This window comes from Panulirus ornatus, chromosome 16 (assembly GCF_036320965.1).
Source record: "Panulirus ornatus isolate Po-2019 chromosome 16, ASM3632096v1, whole genome shotgun sequence".
NCBI lineage: Eukaryota > Metazoa > Arthropoda > Malacostraca > Decapoda > Palinuridae > Panulirus > Panulirus ornatus.
This window is the reverse complement of record NC_092239.1, coordinates 42,914,012-42,939,998: the sequence shown is the minus strand read 5'-3', so window position 1 is coordinate 42,939,998 and position 25,987 is coordinate 42,914,012. Positions and strand designations below refer to the sequence as shown.

Genomic DNA, 25,987 nt, shown 5'->3' with positions numbered 1-25,987 from the left:
AGTCCACTCCCAGATATCTAAAACACTTTATTTCCTCCAATTTTTCTCCATTCAAACTTATGCATTTCATAGAAGATGACTAAAGGGAGGGAGCGGGGAGCTGGAAACCCTCCCCTTCTTGTATTTCAATTTCAAAAGGAGGAATCAGATGAAAGGATCAAGCAAGGAGTGCTTATCCTCCTCAAAGGCTCAAAAAAATTGGGGTGTCTGAATGTATGTGAATGTAACCAAGATGAGAAGAAAGGAGACATAGGCAGTATGTTTGAGGAAAGAAACCTGGATGTTTTGGCTCTTAGTGAAATGAACCTCAAGGGTAAAGGGGAAAAATGGTTTGAAAAAGTCTTGAGATTAAAGTCAGGGTTGGTGAGAGGACAAAAGCTAAGGAAGGAGTCGCACTACTCCAGAAGAAGGAGTTGTGGGAGGGTGTGATAGAGTATAAGTAGGTAAATTCTAGATTGATGTGGGTAAAACTGAAAGTGGATGGTGAGAGATGGGTGATTATTGGTGCTTATGCACTTGGTCATGAGAAGAAAGATCACGAGAGGCAAGTGTTTTGGGAGCAGCTAAGTGAGTGTGTCAGCAGTTTTGGTGCTCGAGACTAGGCATTAGTGATGGGTGATTTGAATGTAAAGGTGAATACTGTGGCAGTTGAGGGTATAGTTGGTGCACATGGGGTATTCAGTGTTGTGAATGGAAATGGTGAATAGCTTGTGGATTTGCATGCTGAGAAAAGACAAAGATTAAGATTACCTGGTTTGAAAATAAGAGATATACAGAAATATATGTATGTGAGTAAGAGAGATGGTCAAAAGGCATTATTAGATTATGTATTAATTGAGAACCATGTAAAAGAGACTTTTGGATGTAAATGTGCTGAAAAGGGCACCAGGTGGGATGTCTGGTCACTTTCTTGTGGGGGAAAGGTGAAGATTGGTAGGGGTTTTCAAAAACGAGGAGAATATAAGAAAGAAGAGAGTGGTGAGAGTAAGTGAGCTTGGAAAGGAGACTTGTGTGAAGGAATACCAGGAAAGATTGAGTGTAGAATGGCAAATGGTGAGAGCAAATGAAGTGAGGGTAGTTGGTGAGGAACAAGATATATTTAGAGAAGCAGTGAAGGTATGTCCTTCGAGGAGGATTAGCACTTCCCGCATGACTCCTTCTTCTTTTTCCCCTTTTAGAAAGTTAGAATACAAGGAAGGGAGGGTTTCTAGCCCCCAGCTCCCATCCCCTTTAGTCGCCTTCTTCGGCACGCGGGAAATGCATGGGAAGTAGTCTTTCTCTTCTGTCTGCTTCAGGAGTAGCACTACTCCTGAAGCAGATGTGGGAGTATGTGATAGAGTGTAAGAAAGTAAACTCTGGATTGATATGGGTAAAACTGAAAGTGGATGGAGAGAGATGGGTGATTATTGGGGCCTATGCACCTGGGCATGAGAAAAAAGATCATGAGAGGCAAGTGTTTTGGGAGCAGCTGAGTGAGTGTGTTAGCAGCTTTGCTGTACGAGACCGGGTTATATTGATGGGTGATTTGAATGCAGAGGTGATTGATGTGGCAGTTGAGGGTATAATTGGTGTACATGAGGTGTTCAGTGTTGTAAATGGAAACGGTGAAGAGCTTGTAGATTTGTGTGCTGAAAAAGCACTGGTGATTGGGAATACCTGGTTTAAAATGAGAGATATACATAAGTATTCATATGTAAGTAGGAGAGATGGCCAGAGAGCATTATTGGATTATGTGTTAATTGATAGGTGCTTGAAAGGGAGACTTTTGGATGTTAATGTGCTGAGAGGGGCAATTGGAGGGATGTCTGATCATTATTTTGTGAAGGCGAAGGTGAAGATATGTAGAGGTTTTCAGAAAAGAAGAGAAAATGTTGGGGTGAGAGTTAGTGAGTTTGGAAAGGAGACTTGTGTGAGGAAGTACCAAGAGAGATTGAGTGCAGAAAGGAAAAAGGTGAGAGCAAATGACATAAGGGGAGTGGGGGAGGAATGGGATGTATTTAGGGAAGCAGTGATGGCTTGCACAAGAGATGCCTATGGCATGAGAAAGGTGGGAGGTGGGTAGATTAGAAACGGTAGTGAGTGGTGGGATGAAGAAGTAAGATTGTTAGTGAAAGAGAAGAGATAGGCATTTGGATGACTTGCAGGGAAATAGTGCAAATGGTTGGGAGATGTATAAAAGAAAGAGGCAAGAGGTCAAGAGAAAGGTGCAAGAGGTGAAAAAGAGGGCAAATGAGAGTTGGGGTGAGAGAGTATCATTGAATTTTAGGGAGAATAAAAAGATGTTTTGGAAGGAGGTAAATAAATTGCATAAGACAAGAGAACAAATGGGAACATCAGTGAACGGGGCAAATGGGGAGGTAATAACAAGTAGTGGTGAAGTGAGAGGGAAATGGAGTGAGTATTTTGAAGGTTTGTTGAATGTGTATGATGATATAGTGGCAGATATAGGGTGTTTTGGTCGAGGTGGTGTGCAAAGTGAGAGGGTCAGGGAGAATGATTTGGTAAACAGAGAAGAGGTAGTGAAGGCTTTGCGGAAGATGAAAGCTGGCAAGGCGGTGGGTTTGGATGGTATTGCTGTAGAATTTATTGAAAAAGGGGGTAACTGTTGTTGACTGGTTGGTGAGGATATTCAATGTATGTATGGTTCATGGTGAAGCACCTGAGGATTGGTGGAGTGCATGCATAGTACCATTGTACAAAGACAAAGGGGATAAAGGTAAATGTTCAAATTACAGAGGTATAAGTTTGTTGAGTATTCCTGGGAAATTATATGGGAGGGTATTCATTGAGAGGGTAAAGGCATGTACAGAGCATCAGATTGGGGAAGAGCAGTGTGGTTTCAGAAGTGGTAGAGGATGTGTGGATCAGGTGTTTGCTTTGAAGAGTGTATGTGAGAAATACTTAGAAAAACAGATGGATTTGTATATAGCATTTATGGATCTGGAGAAGGCACATGATAGAGTTGATACAGATGCTTTGTGGAATGTATTAAGAGTATATGGTGTGGAAGGTAAGTTGGTAGAAGCAGTGAAAAGTTTTTACCAAGGATGTTAGGCATGTGTACGAGTAGGAAGAGGGGAAAGTGATTGGTTCCCAGTGAATGTCTGTTTTCGGCAGGGTTGCATGATGTTTCCATGGTTGTTTAATTTGTTTATGGATAGGGTTGTTAGCGAGATGAATGCAAGAGTTTTGGAGAGGGGGGGGCAAGTATGCAGTCTGTTGTGGATGAGAGGACTTGGGAAATTTGTCAGTTGTTGTTCGCTGATGATACAGTGCTGTTGGCTGATTCGAGTGAGAAACTGCAGAAGCTGGAGACTGAGTTTGGTAAAGTGTGTGAGAGAAGAAAGCTGAGAGTAAATGTGAATAAGAGCAAGGTTATTAGGTTCAGTAGGGTTGAGGGTCAAGTCAATTGCGAAGTAAGTTTGAATGGAGAAAAACTGGAGGTAGTGAAGTGTTTTAGATATCTGGGAGTGAATTTTGCAGAGCGGATGGAGCCATGGAAACAGAAGTGAGTCACAGGTCGGGGGAGAAGGCAAAGGTTCTGGGAGCGTTGAAGAATGTGTGGAAGGTGAAAACATTACCTCAAATAGCAAAAATGAGTATGCTTGAAGGAATAGTGGTTCCAACAATGTTATATGGATGTGAGGCATGGGCTGTTGATAGGGTTGTGCAGAGGAGGTTGGATGTTTTGGAAGTGAGATGTTTGAGGACAATATGTGGTGTGAGGTGGTTTGATCGAGTAAGTAATGAAAGGGTAAGAGAGATGTGTGGTAATAAAAAGAGTGTGGTTGAGAGAGCAGAAGAGGTTGTATTGAAATGGTTTGGTCATATGGAGAGAATGAGTAAGGAAAGATTGACAAAGAGGATATCTATGTCTGAGGTGGGGGGAATGAGGAGAAGTCTGTGACCAAATTGGAGGTGGACGGATGGAGTGAAAAAGATTTTGAGTGATCGGGGCCTGAACATACAGGAGGGTGAAAGGTGTGCAAGGAATAGAGTGAATTGGAATGATGTGTTATACCGGGGTGGACGTGCTGTCAGTGGATTGAACCAGGGCTTGTGAAGCCTCTAGGTAAACCATGGAAAGTTTTGTGGGGGCCTGGATGTGGAAAGGGAGCTGTGGTTTCGGTGCATTACACATGGCAGCTAGAGACTGAGTGTGAACAAATGTGGCCTTTGTTGTCTTTTCCTAGCGCTACCTCGCACGCACACAGGGGAGGTGGGGTGCCATTTCATGTGTGGTGGGGTGGCAGCAGGAATGGATGAAGGTAGCATGTATTAATATGTACATGTGTATATATGTATATGTCTGTGTATGTATATGTATGTTTACGTTGAAATGTATAAGTATGTATATGTGCGTGTTTGGGCGTTTATGTATATACATGTGTATGTGGTTGGGTTGGGACATTCTTTCGTCTGTTTCCTTATGCTACCTCGCAAACACAGGAGACAGTGACAAAGTATAATGAATAGATATGAATAGATATAAATACATATTTTTTTTTTTTGCTCTGCCATTTCCGGCGTTAGCGAGGTATCGTTAAGAACAGAGGACTGAGCCTTTGTTGGAATATCCTCACTTGGCCCCCATCTCTGTTCCTCTTTTGGAAAAAAAAAAAAAAAAAAAGAGGGAAGGATTTCCAGCCTCCTGCTCCTTCCCCTTTTAGCCGCCCTCTATGACATTTGTGTTAGTAAGTTAGGGCCAGGAACAGATAAAGAGAGGCAGCATCCACTTATGTCCATTCTTTCCCTGTCATGTACAGTGCACTAAAACCACAGGTCCCTATCTACAACCAGGCCCCACAGATCTTTCCATAGTTTACCCTGGACACTCCACATGCCCTGGTTCAGTCCACATCATTCCAGTTCACTCTTTCCTGTACATGCCTTTCACCCTCATGCATGTTCAGGCCCTGACCATTCAGTATCTTCTTTTAATCCATCTTTTAGTCTCCACTTTCCTGTCCCCTTCTCCTTGTCCCTTCTACTTCTGACACATAATATCCTCATTGTCAACCTTTCCTCACTCATTCTCTCCAAAAGTCCAAACTATTTCAGCACACCCTCTTCAGCTCTCTAAACCACACTCTTCATATTACCACACCCCTCTCTTACCCTTTTGTTAATTACTCAGTCAAACTACCTCACACCACATATTGTCCTCTAACATTTAATTGCTAGCACATCCACCCTCCCCTGTACATCCTTGTCTATAGCCAATGCTTCACGTCCAGACAATATTGGTGGGACAACTATACCTTCAAACATATCCATTTTTGCCCTCCAAGATAACCTCTCTTTCCACACATTTTTCAATGTTCCTAGAACCTTCGCCCCCTCACTGACCCTACGACTCACTTCTGCTTTCATGGTTCCATTCATTTTCATGTCCACTCCCAGGTATCTATAACACTTCTTTTATTTCATATTTTTTCTATTCAAACTCACCCCAACTACCCATTTCCTCTGCCATGCTAAACCTAATAACCTTACTTTTTTATTCATAATTACTTTCAACTTCCTCTCTTCACACACCCTTCCAAACTGAGTCACCAATTTATGTAGTTTCTCACTTGAATTTGCTACAAGTCATTGGCAAACTCCTCTGACCATGGTAGCTGCATATTCTTTCTGCCTTACCGACACGTAGACTGCTGACATTCTATCCACAAACAAATGATCTCTTGTCACACATTAATATTCAACAACACTTAACTCACACAGCTCATACTACATAATTCTAGATTTTCCTATGGTTAGCCTTTAGGCAAAATTATAAGAGCAATAGATGGAAGTAATTGGCAGGAGCATAAGACAGGTGAATTAAATAGAAACGTTAGGGGGGAGCATTAGGTGGTAGTAGGTTGGAACATTAGGCAGGAACTTCAGGTTGACACAGTAAGTAGTTGTTGCTAGAAACAGTGGATAGGAGCCTCAGGAAACACTGAACTATAGTTGCTCTCTGCCAGTGGCCTGTCAAGAGTGAGGCAACGAAAGCTAGGAAGTGGTACTGGAGTTCACTAGTTATGGAGACACTCCTGCAGTGGCCAGCTCCTTGAGGGAATTCCCAAAGGGAATGGGTGTTATAAATAGATAGATAGTCATCAGTAAACAACAATTGACACTTCCCAGGCCCCCCATAAATGCCTACAGATTGCTTACTCACCCCTCTCTTCAAGACCAGTGGATTACCTCCTCACCACCCCATACATGAACAAATGAAACAGCCATGTGACAACACACTCCTGCTGCAGACTGATCTTCACTGGCAACCACTCATTCTCCTCTCATTCTACTCATACTTCTTCCTTACCTTCTTGATAAAAACTTTTCACTGCTTCCAGTAAATTTCCTCGCACATCATTTAATCATAAGACCTTCCATAAGGCATGTCTATCAACCCTATCACATACTTTCTGCTGATCCATAAATGCCACACACAATTCCTTCTTTACTCAAAGTATTTCTTACACATCCTTCAAAGCAAATGCTTGTCCACACATCCTCTACCTCTCCTGAAACCACGTTGTTGCTTCCCTATCTGATGCTTTGTACATGCCATCACCCGCTCAACTTAATAGGCTTACTTGACGAACTTATACCTCTGTAGTTAGAACACTGACTTTTGTTCCCCTTGCCTTTGTACAGTGGCACTATGCATGCATTCCACCAATCCTCAGGCACCTCAGTTAACCAGTCAACAACACAGTCATCTTAATTTGAATTTCTTAAGAAATTCAACTACAGTACCATCCACTCCAACTGCCTTGCCACATTTCATCTTACGTAAGGCTTTCACCACCTCTTCTCATTTCACTACACCTTTTTTCCATGACTCTTTTACTTCATGTATCTGCCACCCAGTCGTTAAACACATTTAACAAAACGATCCTTCAAAGTACTCACTTCACCTCCTCTTCACGTCATTTCTCCCTGTTACCATTTCCCCCTTTCACTGATGTTCCCACTTGTTTTTCTCACATTATTAAACTCCTAAAACGTCTTATTCTTCCCAAAGTTTATTAATACTTGCTCACTCCATCTCTCGGTTGCACTCTTTTTCAACCCCTGCACCATCCTCTTGACTTCTTGTTGCCTTCTCTGTTACATCTCCTAATCATTTGTATGCTTTTCCTGTAAAGACAACCCATCAGCCCTCTTTTCTTTTTCACTTGCATTTATTCTTTATCATCCCACCACTCGATACCCTTTCTCAGGTTGCTAAGTGATAAGCCATTCCTTTGAGTGACTTCAAATGTGAAAGCTCTGGCAAAATTCTTTGGAATCACAGGCCAGCTGATGAAGATCACATTGTTAGGAACACCAAATTTTCATATACTGTATGTGCTGAAATACTGATACCTCAATGAATGATAGTATCCCATACTGAAAAATGAATGAAAATTTTGGCTGTAAAAGAAGCTAAGTGAACTGTACCACAACATGAAAATATGCTCATGCTTACAAACCATAGCACCTTACTGCCAGTGGGATATGAATCTTGAATTGTTTTCCTTTTTTGTTCTTATGAAAAACATTAATAAAAAAATCTTTACATACCCTCTTTGATTATTTCATTGTTAAAGGAAAAGAATACTGGGTATTTTACACAGCTAATTAGAAATGTGAACCCATTAGTTTCTTCTTTTCAACAAGTATAGTGTACTGGTATTCGTTTCTTTTCATTGTAATACACCAGTACATGAAGACAGTATATCAAAGATTGTAATTTTTTTATTTCATGATGATGGGAAAGCAAAATAATGTAAAATTCATATCCCATAACCACTGATGAAATGAATTTACATCTGTATCCCAGTAAAAGCTCTTTGAGGATTTAAACAGTAGTTTTTGAAGTTTACATGGGCATTTGCAAACCAAAATAAGTTTATTAATATCATTATATAATATTTACTTGGTATGCCGGGAATTACAGTACTGTTTCATGGTACCATATAGTTGTAATATATTTTAATGTTTTCAAGTCGGTTCAGAGTCAGTCGCTGCATGAAGAAAATTATTTAATGTGAGCTTTGTATTTCTTAAAAAAGTGACCATCAGCAGGTTTAATATGAGAAAAATTATTTTTTCAGTGCTCGTAGGAAAGGAATCTAGTATTATTTGGCTTTAACATTATTTTGAAGAGTTTATACTGGGAGGTTTAGGTATGGGTGTAAAGAGGAATCGAGGAAGGTGAGTAGGTCCAGGTGAGGATGGGCCTGCATCAGAGGTGTGTAATAGCACTGTGGCTGTTTGATTTGTTCATGGATAGGATGGTGAGGAGGTAAATGGAGCAAGAGGCAGGTCATTTGTATGCTAGGGATGGAAATGCCTGGAAGGTGATTCATTTGCTGTTTGCAAATGACATGACTTTCTTGGCAGACTTAAAAGAGAAACTTAGGATGCTGGTACATATCTGAGTTTGAGAGAGTATGTGAAAGTAGGAAATTGAAAATTGTTGTGAACTAAAGTGGGTTAATGATGTGTAGTAGTGAGGCAAGACAGGATGATCTTAGTGTGAATTTGATTGGGGAAGATCTGGAGGATGTGGAGTTAAACTTAAGGTACCTAGGAGTGGACATAACATTGGATGGAATCGTGGTTGTTGAAGTGAGTCATAGGGTAGAAGAGTGGGCTATGGTCCTGAATGCACTGAGGAGTATGGAAAGAGAGATGGTTGTCTGTTAAAGCAGAGGTGGACATTGTTTAAGATATAGTATTCCCAGTAGTGTTGTATGTATGTGAGTCTTAACCCTTCAGAGGGTGGATTTGTTAGAATTGCAGTGCCTGGGAAACATGTGTTGTGAGGCAGGTTGACCAAAGAGGATTGAAGTGCTTTATACATATGGAGAGGATGGTCTAAGAAAGACTAAGAAGATACATGTTCAGAAGTGGAGGGAGCAGAGTGGAGGGGGAGATCAAGGAGATTGAATGATGAAATGAAAGAGGCCTTAACATTCAGGGTAGTGAGAGGCATGCATGGCACTGAGTAAATTAGATTGATGATGTATGTGGGAGATGACTTGCTGTCAGTGGACTGAACCAGGGCCTATGGAACAGTTCGACAGAACTGTGGCTATTGTTCAGTTGTTCTTGGCACCAACTCACCAAGGCAGGAAATGGTGAAGAAGAATGACAAAAAAGATCATAGCAGTAGTAACAGCAGTACTACCTTATTATGATTATTATTATCAGTAGTAGTAGTAGTAGCAGTGGTATTGTTTTTTTTTATTGTCGCTATTATTGTTATTACTATTATTATTATTTTGTTTTATATTTTTTATTATACTTAACAGCCATCTCCTGTGTTAGCAAGGTAGCACAAGGAAATAGACGAGGAATGGCTCAACCCACCCACATACACATGCTTATACATAAATGCCCACACACTCACACATACATACCTATACATTTCAACAAATACATACGTATACATACACAGACATACATATATATACACGTGTACGTATCCATACTTGCTGCCTTCACCCATTCCCATCACCACCCCACCACACATGAAATTGCATCAATCCCCCCCCCCCCCCCCCCCCCCCCCCCCCCCCCCCCACCCACCCACCCACCCACCCACCCACCCACACACCACACACACACACACACACACACACACACACACACTAACTCAATGAGGCAGTGCCAGGAACAGACGAATAAGGCCACATTCACTTACACTCAGTTTCTGGCTGTCATGTGTAATGCACCGAAACCACAGCTCCCTCTCCACATCCAAGCTTCACAGACCTTTCCATGGTTTACCCCAGGCACTTCACATGCCCTGGTTCATTGTATTGACAGCACGTCCACCCCCGGTATACCACATCATTCCAATTCACTCTGTTCCTTGCACGCCTTTTACCCTCCTGTATGTTCAGGCCCCGATCACTCAAAATCTTTTTCACTCCATCCTTCTACCTCCAGTTTGGTCTCCTGCTTCTCCTTCTTCCCTCCACCTCTGACACATATATCTCTTTGTCAATCTTTCCTTACTCATTCTCTCCATGTGTCCAAACCATTTCAACACCCCCTCTTCTGCTCTGTCAACCATACTCTTTTTATTACCACATATCTCTCCTACCCTTTCATTTCTTACTCGATCAAATCACCTCACACCACATATTGTCCTCAAACATCTCATTTCCAGCACATCCACCCTCCTCCACACAATCCTATCTATGGGCTGTGCCTCACAGCCATGTAACATTGTTGAAACCACTATTCCTTGAAACATGCCTATTTTGCTCTCTCAGATAACATTCTCACCTTCCACACATTCTTCAACACTCCCTGAATCTTCCCTCCCCTCCCCTTTGACTCACTTCCCCTTCCATAGTTCCATCTGCTGCTAAGTCCTCTCCCAGATATCTAAAGCACTTCACTTCCTCCAGTTTTCTCCATTCAAACTTACCTACCAATTAACTTGTCCCTCAACCCTACTGAACCTAATAACCTTGCTCTTATTCTCATTTACTCTCATATTTCTTCTTTCACACACTTTACCAAACTCAGTCACCAACTTCAGCAATTTCTCACCCAAATCAGCCACCAGTGCTGTATCATCAGTGAACAACAACTGACTCACTTTCTAAGCCCTCTCATCCAGAACAGACTGCATACTTGCCCCTCTTTCCAAAACTCTTGCATTCACCCCCCTGTCCACCCCATCCATAAACAAATTAAACACCTATGGAGACATCATGCACTCCTGCTGCAAACCAACATTCACTTGGAACCAATCACTTTCCTCTCTATCCACTCGTACACATGCCTTACATCTTTGTTAGAAACTTTTCACTGCTTCTAGCACCTTACCTCCCACACTATATACTGTTAAAACCTTCCACAAAGCATCTCTATCCACCCTATCTTATGCCTTCTCCAGATCCATAAATGCTATATACAGATCCATCTGTTTTTCTAAGTATTTCTCACATACATTCTTCAAAGCAAACACCTGATCCACACATCCTCTACCACTTCTGAAACCACACTGCTCTTCCCCAATCTGATGCTCTGCACATGCCTTCACCCTCTCAATCAGTACCCTCCCATATAATTTTCCAGGAATACTCAACAAACATATACGTCTGTAATTTGAACACTCACCTTTATCCCTTTTGCCTTTGTACGATGGCACTATGCATGCATTCCGCCAATCCTCAGGTTCTTCACCATGATCTATACATACATTGAATATCCCTACCAACCAATCAACAACACAGTCACCCTCTTTTTCTATAGATTCCAGTGCAATACCATCCAAACCCACTGCCTTACTGGCTTTCATCTTCCACAAAGCTTTCACTACCTCTTCTCTGTTCACCAAACCATTTTCCCTGACCCTCTTACTTCACACACCACCCTGACCAAAATACCCCATATCTGCCACTCTATCATCAAACACATTCAACAAACCTTCAAAATATTCTCTCCATCTCCTTCTCACTTCATCACTACTTGTTATTACCTCTCCAGTTGCCCCTTTCACTGATGTTCCCATTTCTTCTCTTGTCTTATGCACTTTATTTACCTCTCTTCAAAACATTATTATTATTATTATTATTTTGATTTTTTTTTTTATTTTGCTTTGTCGCTGTCTCTCGCATTTGCGAGGTAGCGCAAGGAAACAGACGAAAGAAATGGCCCAACCCACCCCCATACACATGTATATACATACACGTCCACACACGCAAATATACATACCCATACATCTCAATGTACACATATATATACACACACAGACACATACATATATACACATGCACACAATTCACACAGTCTACCTTTATTCATTCCCATCGCCACCTCGCCACTCATGGAATAACATCCCCCTCCCCCCTCATGTATGCAAGGTAGCACTAGGAAAAGACAACAAAGGGCCCATTCGTTCACACTCAGTCTCTAGCTGTCATGCAATAATGCCCGAAACCACAGCTCCCTTTCCACATCCAGGCCCCACAGAACTTTCCATGGTTTACCCCAGACGCTTCACATGCCCTGATTCAATCCATTGACAGCACGTCGACCCCGGTATACCACATCGATCCAATTCACTCTATTCCTTTCACGCCTTTCACCCTCCTGCATGTTCAGGCCCCAATCACTCAAAATCTTTTTCACTCCATCTTTCCACCTCCCACTTCTCCTCGTTCCCTCCACCTCTGACACATATATCCTCTTGGTCAATCTTTCCTCATTCATGCTCTCTCAATCACACTCTTTTTATTTCCACACATCTCTCTTACACTTACATTACTTACTCGATCAAACCACCTCACAACACATATTGTCCTCAAACATCTCATTTCCAGCACATCCACCCTCCTGCGCACAACTCTATCCATAGCCCACCCCTCGCAACCATACAACATTGTTGGAACCACTATTCCTTCAAACATAGCCATTTTTGCTTTCTGAGATAATGCTCTCGACTTCCAAACATTCTTCAAGGCTCCCAGAATTTTTGCCCCCTCCCCCACCCTATGATTCACTTCCGCTTCCATGGTTCCATCCGCTGCCAGATCCACTCCCAGATATCTAAAACACTTTACTTCCTCCAGTTTTTCTCCATTCAAACTTACCTCCCAATTGAATTGACCCTCAACCCTACTGTACCTAATAACCTTGCTCTTATTCACATTTGCTCTTAACTTTCTTCTTTCACACACTTTAACCAAACTCAGTCACCAGCTTCTGCAGTTTCTCACATGAATCAGCCACCAGCGCTGTATCATCAACGAACAACAACTGACTCACTTCCCAAGCTCTCTCATCCACAACAGACTGCATACTTGCCCCTCTTTCCAAATCTCTTGCATTCACCTCCCTAACAACCCCATCCATAAACAAATTAAACAACCATGGAGAGATCACACACACCTGCCACAAACCTACATTCACTGAGAACCAGTCACTTTCCTCTCTTCCTACACGTACACATGCCTTACATCATCGATAAAAACTTCTCACTGCTTCTAACAACTTGCCTCCCACACCATATATTCGTAATACCTTCCACAGAGCATCTCTATCAACTCTTATCATATGCCTTCTCCAGATCCATAAATGCTACATACAAATCCATTTGCTTTTCTAAGTACTTCTCACATACATTCTTCAAAGCAAACACCTGATCCACTCATCCTCCACCACTTCTGAGACCACACTACTCTTCCCCAATCTGATGTTCTGTACATGCCTTCACCCTCTCAATCAATACCCTCCCATATAATTTACCAGGAATGCTCAACAAACTTATACCTCTGTAATTTGAGCACTCACTCTTATCCCCTTTGCCTTTGTACAATGGCACTATGCAAGCATTCCGCCAATCCTCAGGCACCTCACCATGAATCATACATACATTAAATAACCTTACCAACCAATCAACAATACAGTCACCCCCTTTTTTAATAAATTCCACTGCAATACTGTCCAAACCTGCTGCCTTGCCGGCTTTCATCTTCCGCAAAGCTTTTACTACCTCTTCTCTGTTTACCAAATCATTTTCCCTAACCCTCTCACTTTGCACACCACCTCGACCAAAACACCCTATGTCTGCCACTCTATCATCAAACACATTCAACAAACCTTCAAGATACTCACTCCATCTCCTTCTCGCATCACCACTACTTGTTATCACCTCCCCATTAGCCCCCTTCACTGAAGTTCCCATTTGCTCCCTTGTCTTACGCACTTTATTTACCTCCTTCCAAAACATCTTTTTATTCTCCCTAAAATTTGATGATACTCTCACCCCAACTCTCATTTGCCCTCTTTTTCACCTCTTGCACCTTTCTCTTGACTTCCTGCCTCTTTCTTTTATACCTCTCCCACTCATTTGCATTTTTTCCCTGCAAAAATTGTCCAAATGCCTCTCTCTTCTTTTTCTCTAATAATCTTACTTCTTCATCCCACCACTCACTACCTTTTCTAATCAACCGACCTCCCACGCTTCTCATGCCACAAGCATCTTTTGCGCAATCCATCACTGCTTCCCTAAATACATCCCATTCCTCCCCCACTCCCCTTACCTCCTTTGTTCTCACCTTTTTCCATTCTGTACTCAGTCTCTCCTGGTACCTCCTCACACAAGTCTCCTTCCGAAGCTCACTTACTCTCACCAGTCTCTTCACCCCAACATTCTCTCTTCTTTTCTGAAAACCCCTACAAATCTTCACCTTCACCTCCACAAGATAATGATCAGACATCCCTCCAGTTGCACCTCTCAGCACATTAACATCCAAATGTCTCTCTTTCGTGCGCCTATCAATTAACACGTAATCCAATAATGCTCTCTGGCCATCTCTCCTACTTACATACGTATACTTATGTATATCTCGCTTTTTAAACCAGGTATTCCCAATCACCAGTCCTTTTTCAGCACATAAATCTACAAGCTCTTCACCATTTCCATTTACAATGCTGAACACCCCATGTATACCAATTATTCCCTCAACTGCACATTACTCACCTTTGCATTCAAATCACCCATCACTATAACCCAGTCTTGTACATCAAAACCACTAACACACTCATTCAGCTGCTCCCAAAACACTTGCCTCTCATGATCTTTCTTCTCATGCCCAGGTGCATATGCACCAATAATCACCCATCTCTCTCCATCAACTTTCAGTTTTACCCATATCAATCTAGAATTTACTTTCTTACACTCTATCACATACTCCCACAACTCCTGTTTCAGGAGTAGTGCTACTCCTTCCCTTGCTCTTGTCCTCTCACTAACCCCTGACTTTACTCCCAAGACCTTCCCAAACCACTCTTCCCCTTTACCCTTGAGCTTCGTTTCACTCAGAGCCACAACATCCAGGTTCCTTTCCTCAAAACATACCACCTATCTCTCCTTTTTTCTCATCTTGGTTACATCCACACACATTTAGACACCCCAATCTGCGCCTTCGAGGAGGATGTGCACTCCCCGTGTGACTCCTCCTTCTGTTTCCCCTTTTAGAAAGTCAAAATACAAGGAGGGGAGGGTTTCTGGCCCCCCACTCCCGTCCCCTTTAGTCGCTTTCTATGACATTTGAGGAATGCGTGGGATGTATTCTTTCTCCCCTATCGCCAGGGATATTATTATTATTATTATTATTACTGTTATTATCATCACTAATTTTAGCGTCATTAGTGTTATTTTTTCATACTTGATTGACATTTCCTGCATTAGCAAGGTGACACGTGGAACAGACAAAGAAAAGCCACATCTGCCCACATCCATTCTCTAGCTGCCATGTTATTGTTATTAATATTATTTTCATCATTTTTTTCATACATATTCACCTTTTCCTGCACTAGCAAGGTAGGATCAAGAACAGATGATGGAGCCATAGAGGAAAACATCCTCAAATGGCTCCAATTTTTGTTCCTTCTTTTGCGAAGTAAAACAGGAGGGAAGGATTTCCAGCCCCCTGCTCCCACCCCGTTTAGTCGCCTTCCACAACGCACAAGGACTACATGGGAGGTATTCTTTCTCCTCCGTCCCCAAGGATGATTATTTTTTTTTTTTTGCTTTGTCGCTGTCTCTCGCGTTTGCGAGGATGATTATTATTATCATCATTATTGTTATTATTTTTATTATTATTATTATTATTATTATTATTATTATCATTGTTATTATTATCATCATCACCATCATCATCATCATTGTTTTTATCAGTATTATTATAACTGAGATGTAACTTTCATAATTTTACAGGGTATATGGTTATGTGAGCACCGAAATGATGCAGGACCTCGAAAGCTTGTTGCAACCATAAATGGCTGCTTGCGAGATGGACGAACTCCGGTCTCCCCTATGTCTCCAATGGCATCAACAAGCAGCTAGAAGAACCCTACACAGGCATCTTGTGGTGTCTAGTGTGTTCTTATTGGCTGTGCCGGGAACGCTACCTGTTATGGTTGGCGATTGGCTAAAGCTAGTATATTGTGTCTCACTTTTCAGCCTAAGTGAATCCCATCACTGCAACCCTTTGTGTCCCATTCCACCAGGTTGCAACAGAGACAGATGTACCCAGCCTTCATCTTCAGGCATCCAACTCTGACAGTTGGCCCACTATGGCATGGAATTATTCTGCTATCTGTATCTTTTTCTAATATTATTTTTGTTGTTAACCCTTCTCATATCTTTTCAGTATATTCCATCTGAGTATTATTCTTGTGATTTTTTTTCTTGATTAATAAGTCTCTGAGGGCTTTGTTTTATTATTTAGTATCTTTCTCCTGCTGTCAATCAGTTATGTTATTAATTTCTTTCTTCGTCTTATCCCTGGCTGTGCACTCCTTTCATCCTTGCCAGTGGGAAATGGGCTGAGTTACAAGAGTGCTGAAGAGAAATAAGGCACATACTGGTACAAACCAAATAAAGAAAACTTTTAGAGGAACCTTTATTCTTCAGTGAAGAATAATGTTATAATGCAACACTTACCACAGCAGTTTTTCAGTTGTGATTTTTCATACTTTATTGAAACGTGTATATCGATTGACTTCAGTAGCCCTAAAGCTTCGGCAGTTCACGTTTCTAGCACTGAATATCCTCTTGGGTCCCAAAGAAATAAAAACTCAAGGCAGTGGAAGCTTTGACACTGGAAGAGAGGACTCCCATTAAATGACCTGTAAGCGCCCCGCATATCAGCAGAGACGGCAACTCCAGGGTGTGTATCAGGTTTATTTCCCTGCTTTGGGCACCAACATACTATAGTGTGGTCACATTGACACTTGTGGACCTTACAAAGTCTTTCCATAGAGGTTAATTTCCAACTGTATGCAATGTGAAACTTTCTGTAATTGAGCAAGAGGAGGTTCGCATCCAGTTTGGAGAATATTCCTATTTGAGGTCACTAACAGTTACCATCTGTGCCAGTTCTTAGAGACATGCAGTTGTGACTTGATCACTTCCTTTGATTTGAGCATATATTTGAAGGAATTATTTTTTTATTTTTTTATTTTACTAAGAATTTATTGATAGTTAGCTGCTATGGGAAATAAAACTCAAAATTGGCTTTCTGGCCATGATTGTACATTATTGTCCATCATGACACTAAATGAATCCATTCATTGCCCAAGTAGCAGTTTGATCAAGTCACTTCCATGCCCTTCACCAGTTGGTAGCCACCTCCCTCTTACCACATATAGGAGCATTTGGGCCTTTTTATTATTGCACTCAGATGGTTATGGTTGGCTTATCTATATAGATTTATAAGTGTAGTTGTTAATTCACCAATTTAAAGACTTGTGAACTTCAACGAAGGAACCTCACATGCAAAGAACTACTTTGTTTGATTCATTAGATACACTGCCATTGAGGGAATGTATTTGTGCTCTTTGCATTGAGCTTTGATGAACCAGTGGTATTCTCTAGACTGAATTCTTAAGAAATATATTAAGGAAAAACAGTAGTTTGTACTCTTACTAATTTGCCATGGCAACTATTAAAACAGCAGACTAAATTGACATATTGTATTGGTGTATTAAGAATTCAGGCTTAGATGGGCTACAGCAATGGAATTGAAAACTAGTGTAAATGCAAGCAGCCAGTGATCTAGGCTAGGCTCGAAAGAATGTGTAGTGATTGTGGTGTTTGGTTAAGGTTTTATGTACATGGGCCACCCTACTTTTAATGGGGAAAATTGTATATTGGAAATAAATGAATGGTGTTTCAAGTTTCAAAAAATGGACTGTAAACTGGAGGATTAGAAGGTACACATCAAAAAGCCTTAGAAGTCAATTAAAAAAGTGTTACCTAATGCTTTTGTGCCATTTTTATACTTAGACATGCTTGATATTTGTTGACAACTTTTGGATTTCTTTGATATTTATTGTGGAAAGAAAATGATCTTTATGTCTTTACTCTGGATGTGTGAAAGAATGCTAATGCTAAAGAAAACAGTCCTCCCACAGACCTTTGAAAAGTAATGCGGGACTTCTTGTCATCTTTGTAGAAATGGTAGGCACTGATTGGCTCTTAATTTCTAAATTTGATAACTTTAATAGAGGTCATTCAGTCTTCCTCCCTTAAAAGAAAAGTGATGGTTTCTGTTTCTTCTCTTCAGAATAAAGGGATATTCTGAGCCTCATGCTTGTAGCACATTTGAAGAAAATAGGTTTCTAGTAAGATTTTGGGGAATATATCACCATTATGAAGTTTAAAGAATTTTGCTGGATAAAATGTGTATATGAGATTATGTGGGTTACATTACTTTTGCTTCTATGAATGAAGTTACTTACATTTACAAATATTCACTTTTATATTTCCATTGTTAGTCTTATGAAGAGTAGAATGCAGAATAGGAAAATAGGAAATTGCAGTGGGAAGTAAAAGATTGCAAAAAGTGTAGTAACATCAGTCTGATACATGATAGTTAATAAAAAGTCCAGTAGTTTACCATCATTGTAAACTTTATTTTTCATTATTTATTGCTATTTATTCATTAGTTTTACATTGAATAAGACATATTCTGATTCTGTACATTTCAGTGTTTTTCTTAGCTTTATAGGAGACAGCTTATTGTTTATCTGAATCACTAATATTTTGTCTTTCAACTTTGATAACTGAATAATGGCTCATCCCCAAAATATTAAAGAAGCATTCTTCTCTTCTGCTAAGCTACAAGTAGCAGCTCAGGAGAAAAAGTTCTTAGTCTTAAATACTATGGTGACTGAATTACCATTATTTTTTTTTTTTCAAAATTACCTTGTTATAAAAGTCTTAGAATAATTAGGACTGCTAAATATAGATATTTGAGTACTTAGAACAACTTGCATGGACTAAAGATAACATAATTGGATGATTGTGTATTTGGATTAGATTTATTCAAATTTCTAATTGATACAACTTAATCACACAGGTTTTAGTACATACTGGCAAGTAGCAATAGTTCTTCTTTATGAAGGGAGAGTGGAGAAGCATCTTGTCTTCCTTAGGAAAGTAGCACGTTATTCCTTGAAATTTTGATGACACATTTTGATCTTTGCATTAGATCAGGGAAATAATGGTTAAAGAATTCTAGCTTATTTTCTCGGTGTTGGTGTCTTTCGAGGTACAGCAGAGCATATAGTTTCCAGAGAATAGTGAAAGAACTAATATTAGTGTCTGTATTTAAACAAATGCTAACACCCAAGATTTGTATACCCTACTTGCAGTGGTATCTTGGCCTATTTCAACACAAGTTATTTTAGTTATTTTGCGACAAATCTCTGAAATATTAGCTAGGTTCAATTACTCAATAATTTGAAGTTATGATTTGAGTGCCACAGTAGAGAAAAAATGCCACAAATACAAGTAATGAAAATATGGCATATTGGTGCTCTGGTGTATTCTTTTATCCATATGGTATGAATACATCACTTGGAAATTTTTATATCAAGAAATTGTCTCAAAATTAGATTCACTACCTTAGCTATTGCACCTGAACACATATCAGCTTGTAATTATCTTCACTGATAAATTTTTCTTGAATGCATTTTTGCACCATACACTGTAACTCGTGTACTGACCTTCATGTTTAATCAGAATGCACAGATTTACATGTAATGTGATTTCTCTATATCGTCTCTGATGAGATACTATCCACTCTTTTTTCATTCTGTGATCAGCAAACAGGAGCCTTTGAGAGCACTTTGATAAAGCCCTTTTTATCTGTGTTATTAAGTAGGCTTATGTGCTACTTAGAATTGCTTTGTTAAGCTCATAAAATTACTTATCTTTGCACATATTTGCACTGATATTTCTGCAAGAGGCATAAATCCTACATTGGTCTGGTTATCTGTGTAGGAGCAAAGCTCCTCTTCCATCCACTGGCTTATTTACAACACTGTCAGCAATCATAGGCATCCAATGCAGGTTTGCCAAGGGTCATGTACTTGTTCGTCACAAGTGTTGATGACTTTTTGAACCTACATTCAAAAGCTGTTACTGCTGACATGATCACATTTACACCTTTTATGTAGTTTCGGCAACATTGACGTAATCTGTGAGGGGCAAGTTTTGGGTGCAAGGAATGGAAGGCATATACAGTGCACCTAAACTATTGCTTGTTAGGTCTTTGGTGACATTCATTGAAATTTATAAATTGGGCATCAGGTTTTAATCTGTAGAAATATTTATGCACAATTCAGTGATTGTGTAGTAGGCTTTAACAAAAGACTTATAATTTTGGATGAAGAAAATGTACGCAGTATCTTAGGTGGGGACAATAAAGAGTAAATCATCCAAGAGTTAATTCTCTCTTGAAAAGGTCTGTGATAAATACCTTCCATTGATTTTCCAGCTGAAACTATCCTCAGGCATATGTATATGTGAAGTGATGAACAACTCTTGACCTTGACTTGGGTGTGTATGAGGATATTTATTACTCTGTTTATCAGAATGTCTGTGTTTAGATGTGTGCAAGCCAGATGATTTTAGGTTTCTGCATGTTTTTGTTGATTGAAAAGACAATTTGATGTATCCTTATTCATTTCTTTTGTTTTTTGTTTTTCTGATGAACCGTAATTCTGTGATATTTTGACTGATTTTGGTGAACAAGGGGCTTATAGCCCCTTTTTCCACATTTAGCATGTTTCAAGTTGCAACCACCCATCTGCACATTTATATATTTCAGTACTTTAAAGAAAATCTATATAGGACATTTTAGGTTTTGGTGTTCAAAAAACCCTAATGTTTTACCTATTATTAGGAAAATCATCATTAGATTTGCTGAGTCAGTCAGAAGAAGAAATAAATGTTTGCTTTCCGTACAGATATTTAAAGACACCATATGGAATTTGTAATAGTTGATACAGAATGATGCAGTGGACCTTGTCTGATTATTGAGTGATGAATCAGTGAATCTCTGGATAACTTTAGGTTTTGCCTTGCTTATTTTTCAGCAACATTACCAACTATTAGATCAACAAAAATATGTTAGATGATAATGTTGATTTTCAATAGTGTTACTGTATATAATCTGGCTGGCAATTTCCTTAATTCTGTAATGAAGTTTCCAGTCACTTGTTAAGGTTATCTGTGCTTCCAGTTGTGATGATCAGCCAAGACATATTGAATAAAAGCTACCAATGCATATATGAATTACCACAAAAATTTATTTTATGAAAGACTGCAGGATACCCTGGTATGTAAAGAATGTGATAAGTCTCGTTGCTCAAAAATAATTATCTTTTTGATTAATCTGTAATGCTTAATTTTCATTCACAGAGCTTCATCTTGGTGCTGATTAATGTCACCCATATTTATGAAAATGTCACCTTTTAAAATGCCACCTTACCCCCTTCACCCATTCATGAAAAATTAAACTCTATATGATATTACACCTCCCTTTCCTTCATTCATTATAAGTTGATGTAAGTTCTTAATGGTACACTTCCCCATGTGACAATTAAAGAGTTTATTTATTTTGACAAATGCATCCTTTTCCAGTCATAAAAGTTACCCTGTAAATGCCACACTACCTCCCCACTCCTCACCTTCATTGAAGATTCAGCTCTTGAAAATGCCTGAGTGCCCCTCAAGGTCAAGAATTGTTTTACACTTTGCATCTTTGTTGCTGCTTATCTCAAGGGCTGTAGCAGTTTTATAACTTTTGATTCCATTTTTCCAAAGATTGTACCCTATTTTAAGGCTATTACTGTTGACTTTTATCAAAGTAGCTAGCAGTGGTCATATAAAATCTTTTAATATGTGCCCTTTGTACTGTATGGTGCGTCAAAAGTGTTGCTTGACTCTAGTCCAAAGATTCACCTCAAAGTTATGACAAAGGTATAAAGATTTTGGATTGAAAATACACTTATTTTTTTTTGTTAGGAACTCAATAAAGCTGAAAGAAAATGAAGAGGACTTTGCATGAGAGGTGAGTTCTTGGACTGAAGGCATGTAGCATGGGAGACTTGAATGAACTATCTAGTATGAAGCACTTCACTGCTGCAACAAGCTTAGGTGTATCTGCAGAAGTTTTAGACCTGTATTTAGGAGGCACACTGAAGGAAAATGATATGTGCATTGTGAAATGCAGTTAGTCATTTATTCAGCATATTATGGGGTGGGGTTTTTTTTTCTTATATATTTATGTATATTATTAAGGACCTCATTTTCCTCATTAGATCTTGTTCGCAGATAAATGGCAAATGCAAGCAGGTGGTAGATCATGAGTGGATTGAAGTGAATTGACTGGAACTATGTTTTGCAAAGTTATCACATCCCTTGAGTGTGCCTGAACTAATTATGGCTCTTAGTCACGAATGCCAAGTGTTAAGTTGATAGTTTAATCATCTTTAAGCTTTAGAGAATTTTTGAGAGCTCAGATATCTAAAAGTTGGAGTTTTAGCAAGGGTGCCAATGACTCCAGTTTTAAAAGCTTTTTTGTCGCACTCACAAGAGCACCGCAGGGAGCAGGTATGCACTGATAGTGATGTGGCTGGAAGCTGGGCAGTGTGTAGTGTTATATAGGCTGTATTTTTATACACACAATATACTTATACTAATGTACACATGCTGTTACAAACAGTTCACAAACATGCATACAAGCTAATACTAAACTTTATTAACCTGTAGGACCTGACCCCTCCTGACTTATCTGACTCTTCCAGTGTGAATAGCATAATTACTTTTATCAAGAAATAATTTTTTTTTATATTGTTGCTGTACAGCCTTATTTTTATATTTATGTCAAAGAAGTATACATTGTGCTGCCAAGATAATGATAAAATAGAGAAATATCAGCTCATTTACTGTTATCTTTGACTAGATAATGAAAATTTTGTCAAATAACTAGGTGAGACTTCCAAAATATTTTGTAATTTCTGTACTGCTACTAATATTCTTTTTCTGCAGCTGTACTTCTTTGTGCAATATTGCATAGTTAAAATTGTCCCAACTTTGTGGCTGACTTGTGCCACTTCTCTTATTCAGTATCATACTCCCTCAGTTTAGCATCTGGCTTCCATATCTTTCGTCCGATGCTTACTTGTTATAATTTTTCTCAGTGATCAGTCTTTTCACATAAGAGAAAATAGAGCTTCAAAGTATCATCTCAGGATAGGGAACAGTATAAGTTTCCAAGGTTCCATTGGTTCCAACAAATCTATTCTTGCTTCCTAACTGTAATACTTGCTTCCATAGTAAAAAGCCAAATGTAGATATCTTCCATATGTCAAGTTAAGAGGGGCCAGCCTATCACTTGGGCCCTGGTTATCCCCCTTGGTCCAGTCTCCGTACTAATGGTGCCAGCAACTGTTCAGCTTCCAGCCACTGCCTGCTGTAGGGAGTGGGGTGAGTGGAGAGGGCGCATGGCTGCCTCAACGTAAACTCCGGCCAGGAAAGAGAAGAATTTAGGATTTTTTATTTTATTTAGGTGTATATATTTTAGGGGATCATGTTAAATTGCTGTGAATCTGTAGGAAGGGAAAAGAACATAATAGCTATTGGTAGACTGAATTTCATCAAGGCTCATTGTCCATTTGCAACTTAAAAAGAAAAAAACAGTTAGCTTTAATGAATTTCAGCTACTGCTTAAGGTTCCTGGCCAAATACGTTGACTTAGTTTTAGTAACTTTTTTTTTGCGGCTCTCAACCTGAACCATCTCGTGTGGCCCCCGCCCACTGCGAAACATAAACGTACATATGATACATACTCCTTGTACACTACTGTTCTGTACATAGTTTGCTGATGAAAGCATTGTGAATATTGTAAACTATATCCATGATGAAACCTCAAGAATGGCCTCGGTTACTCTAGGGTGTGAGTTGTATGTTTTCATCTCTCCCATTGTCATTCTCATGGTTATGGGATTCTCCAGTCAACTACGATGTTCATCTTCTGGTGTCATTGTTATGCTAAGGATCTGTATCTGTAAACAGTGCTGATTCCTAAATGACACTTGAAATTAATATTTGTTTTTATTTTTAGTTCTATTGCTAAGTAAACTGTTTATATTTGTCTTCAGCTTGTATTTTTTGTGTATCTATGGGTGATTGGATAATGTGAAAAATATAGCTTTTGTTTGATATGAACAATAAATTTTATATGTTTGGTTGTTTAACAATATATTTAAGCCCATTTATATGGAATTTTCTCCTTGTTCTTGTATATACAGTATATATTTTTTCTGTGTCTCATGACGTACACTTTGTTTATGATATTTTCTTAAGTTTAATTATCTTCTCATCTGAGATGATGTTCCTTATACCCCTGATTTATTAAATACAAATTCATATACTTCCCCTAACTTGGCATGTCTTACACTTGCCTGAGACTGGCCACATTTCATCATCACCTAAATGGCATTCACCTTCTGGTCATAGTCATCACCATCTCACCGTTTTTCCATGTTAACAAGATCCCAATGTCTTGTATTCTCTATTTTTTGTACCACTCTTAATGCACTGATTTATTGTATAATATCAAAGGCCAGAGTGTGTTGTTGATCTTGTTTTTATTATCATGTTATATATTGGTATAATTACACCAATTACTTGGTTGCTCAGGATTGGCTAACAAGGAAGATGATTGCCTAGAACACCAGTCTGTATCGTACTTTGGGATTGGTAAGATTTTCTTGTTGAACCTGTGTAGATGATGACTAAATGCAACTTTGATATAAATTTACAGTAAATGGAGACAAAACATTTACAATAACAAGATAACTGGTATCCTGGGGAATTGTATTTTCACTGGGGTCCTGAGTAATTAAGGAATTGGGTTGTCATGTTGCTTCAAGGATATTTTAATAAAGTTAGAAATTCCATTATGGGAATTCACCAGTTTTTTGGTCTTACTTTGTCTTCTGTGACAGCATACAAAATAGCAACAAAATCATAGGCAACTACAAATGGTAGAGTGCCTGATAATAGAAGATGAGAACTCCATAAGGGAGTATAAACCAATTTGGATGACTTGGAATCTATAGGGATAAGTCCTTTGAGTATGATGCACTATGGTTCCTGCATATTTTGAGTAAGAGAAGCTTAAATTGCTAAAAAGATAGTTCTTTCTTCTGAGGAAATCTTATATAGTTCTTTCTTTTGAAGAAGTCTTATTTTAAAAGAAAACTTCAGTAGGAAATTGATATATTCTCAGAGAAAATTTTTCTTATACGACATTTATGCAAAGTGAACAAGTTGATAAGAATAATGGAAATACAGGTTACCAATACTGCTGCCTACATTGTTATACTTTTTGAATGTGACACCATTTAATTATATTCTCATTTTACCAAATATGCAAAAACACAAATTGAAAAACATTTGTTTGGTAAGTTTATGTGAAAGTAATTACAAATTGCATGTATTATGAGGGTTGAGTTTTTCACCATATGACTACCAAATTTGATTATTTTTATTTTTCTGTTATGTAGTGGTGCATAATTAAAGACACAAACTGAGGTAGCTATAGAGACAGTAGATTTTCATTATGTTCATTTTGGAATGATGTTCTCATTTAGTTGTCTGTATCTTATGTGTTCCACAGAGTGAATAGTTTCTCACTGATTCATTGTTTTGGATATATATCAAACTCTTGTCATATCTTGTCTGTTCTATACCGTACCATAAGTTACTGAAATTCTTGCCTTAGAATCACTATTTTCATATACCGGTAAATCCTTCTTCCATGGTCCTTACACAGAAAAAAAATATTATTGTCAATTTTGATTTATAATCATATTAAAGTATAAAATGATTTGTGCTTTATAATCCCAATTGGACTCATTTCTACATCTTCATTTTTGTTGATAAGGTTCATACTCCTGTTTGTAGATGGTTGGTACAACTGTGCAGACACCACTGGACATGGACAGTTGAAATTTCATATGAATGGTTTTATGCATGTGTAGATGACATTGCTAGATTTTCAAAATGGTCAAGTAGAAAAATCTCTCTCTTTCTCTCGACATGGAAGTACAGTTTTTTAAGTCTACCAGAATACAATGGAGCAAACTGCAAATAAATCAGAAATATAATACA

At 39.0% G+C, this 25,987-nt stretch overlaps 1 protein-coding gene across 2 annotated transcripts in view; it reads left to right on the top strand.

The window, feature by feature from the left end:
- The window catches only part of LOC139754271 (UPF0047 protein YjbQ), a 221,878-nt gene extending 196,175 nt beyond the window's left edge, over positions 1-25,703 (top strand). For both annotated transcript variants that reach the window (XM_071671644.1, XM_071671643.1), the window contains one exon: positions 15,731-25,703. In XM_071671644.1, the coding sequence (XP_071527745.1) occupies positions 15,731-15,859 (129 nt within the window). In that variant the 3' untranslated portion in view covers positions 15,860-25,703. The remainder of the gene's footprint in view (positions 1-15,730) is intronic.
- Positions 25,704-25,987: the final 284 nt, after the last annotated feature.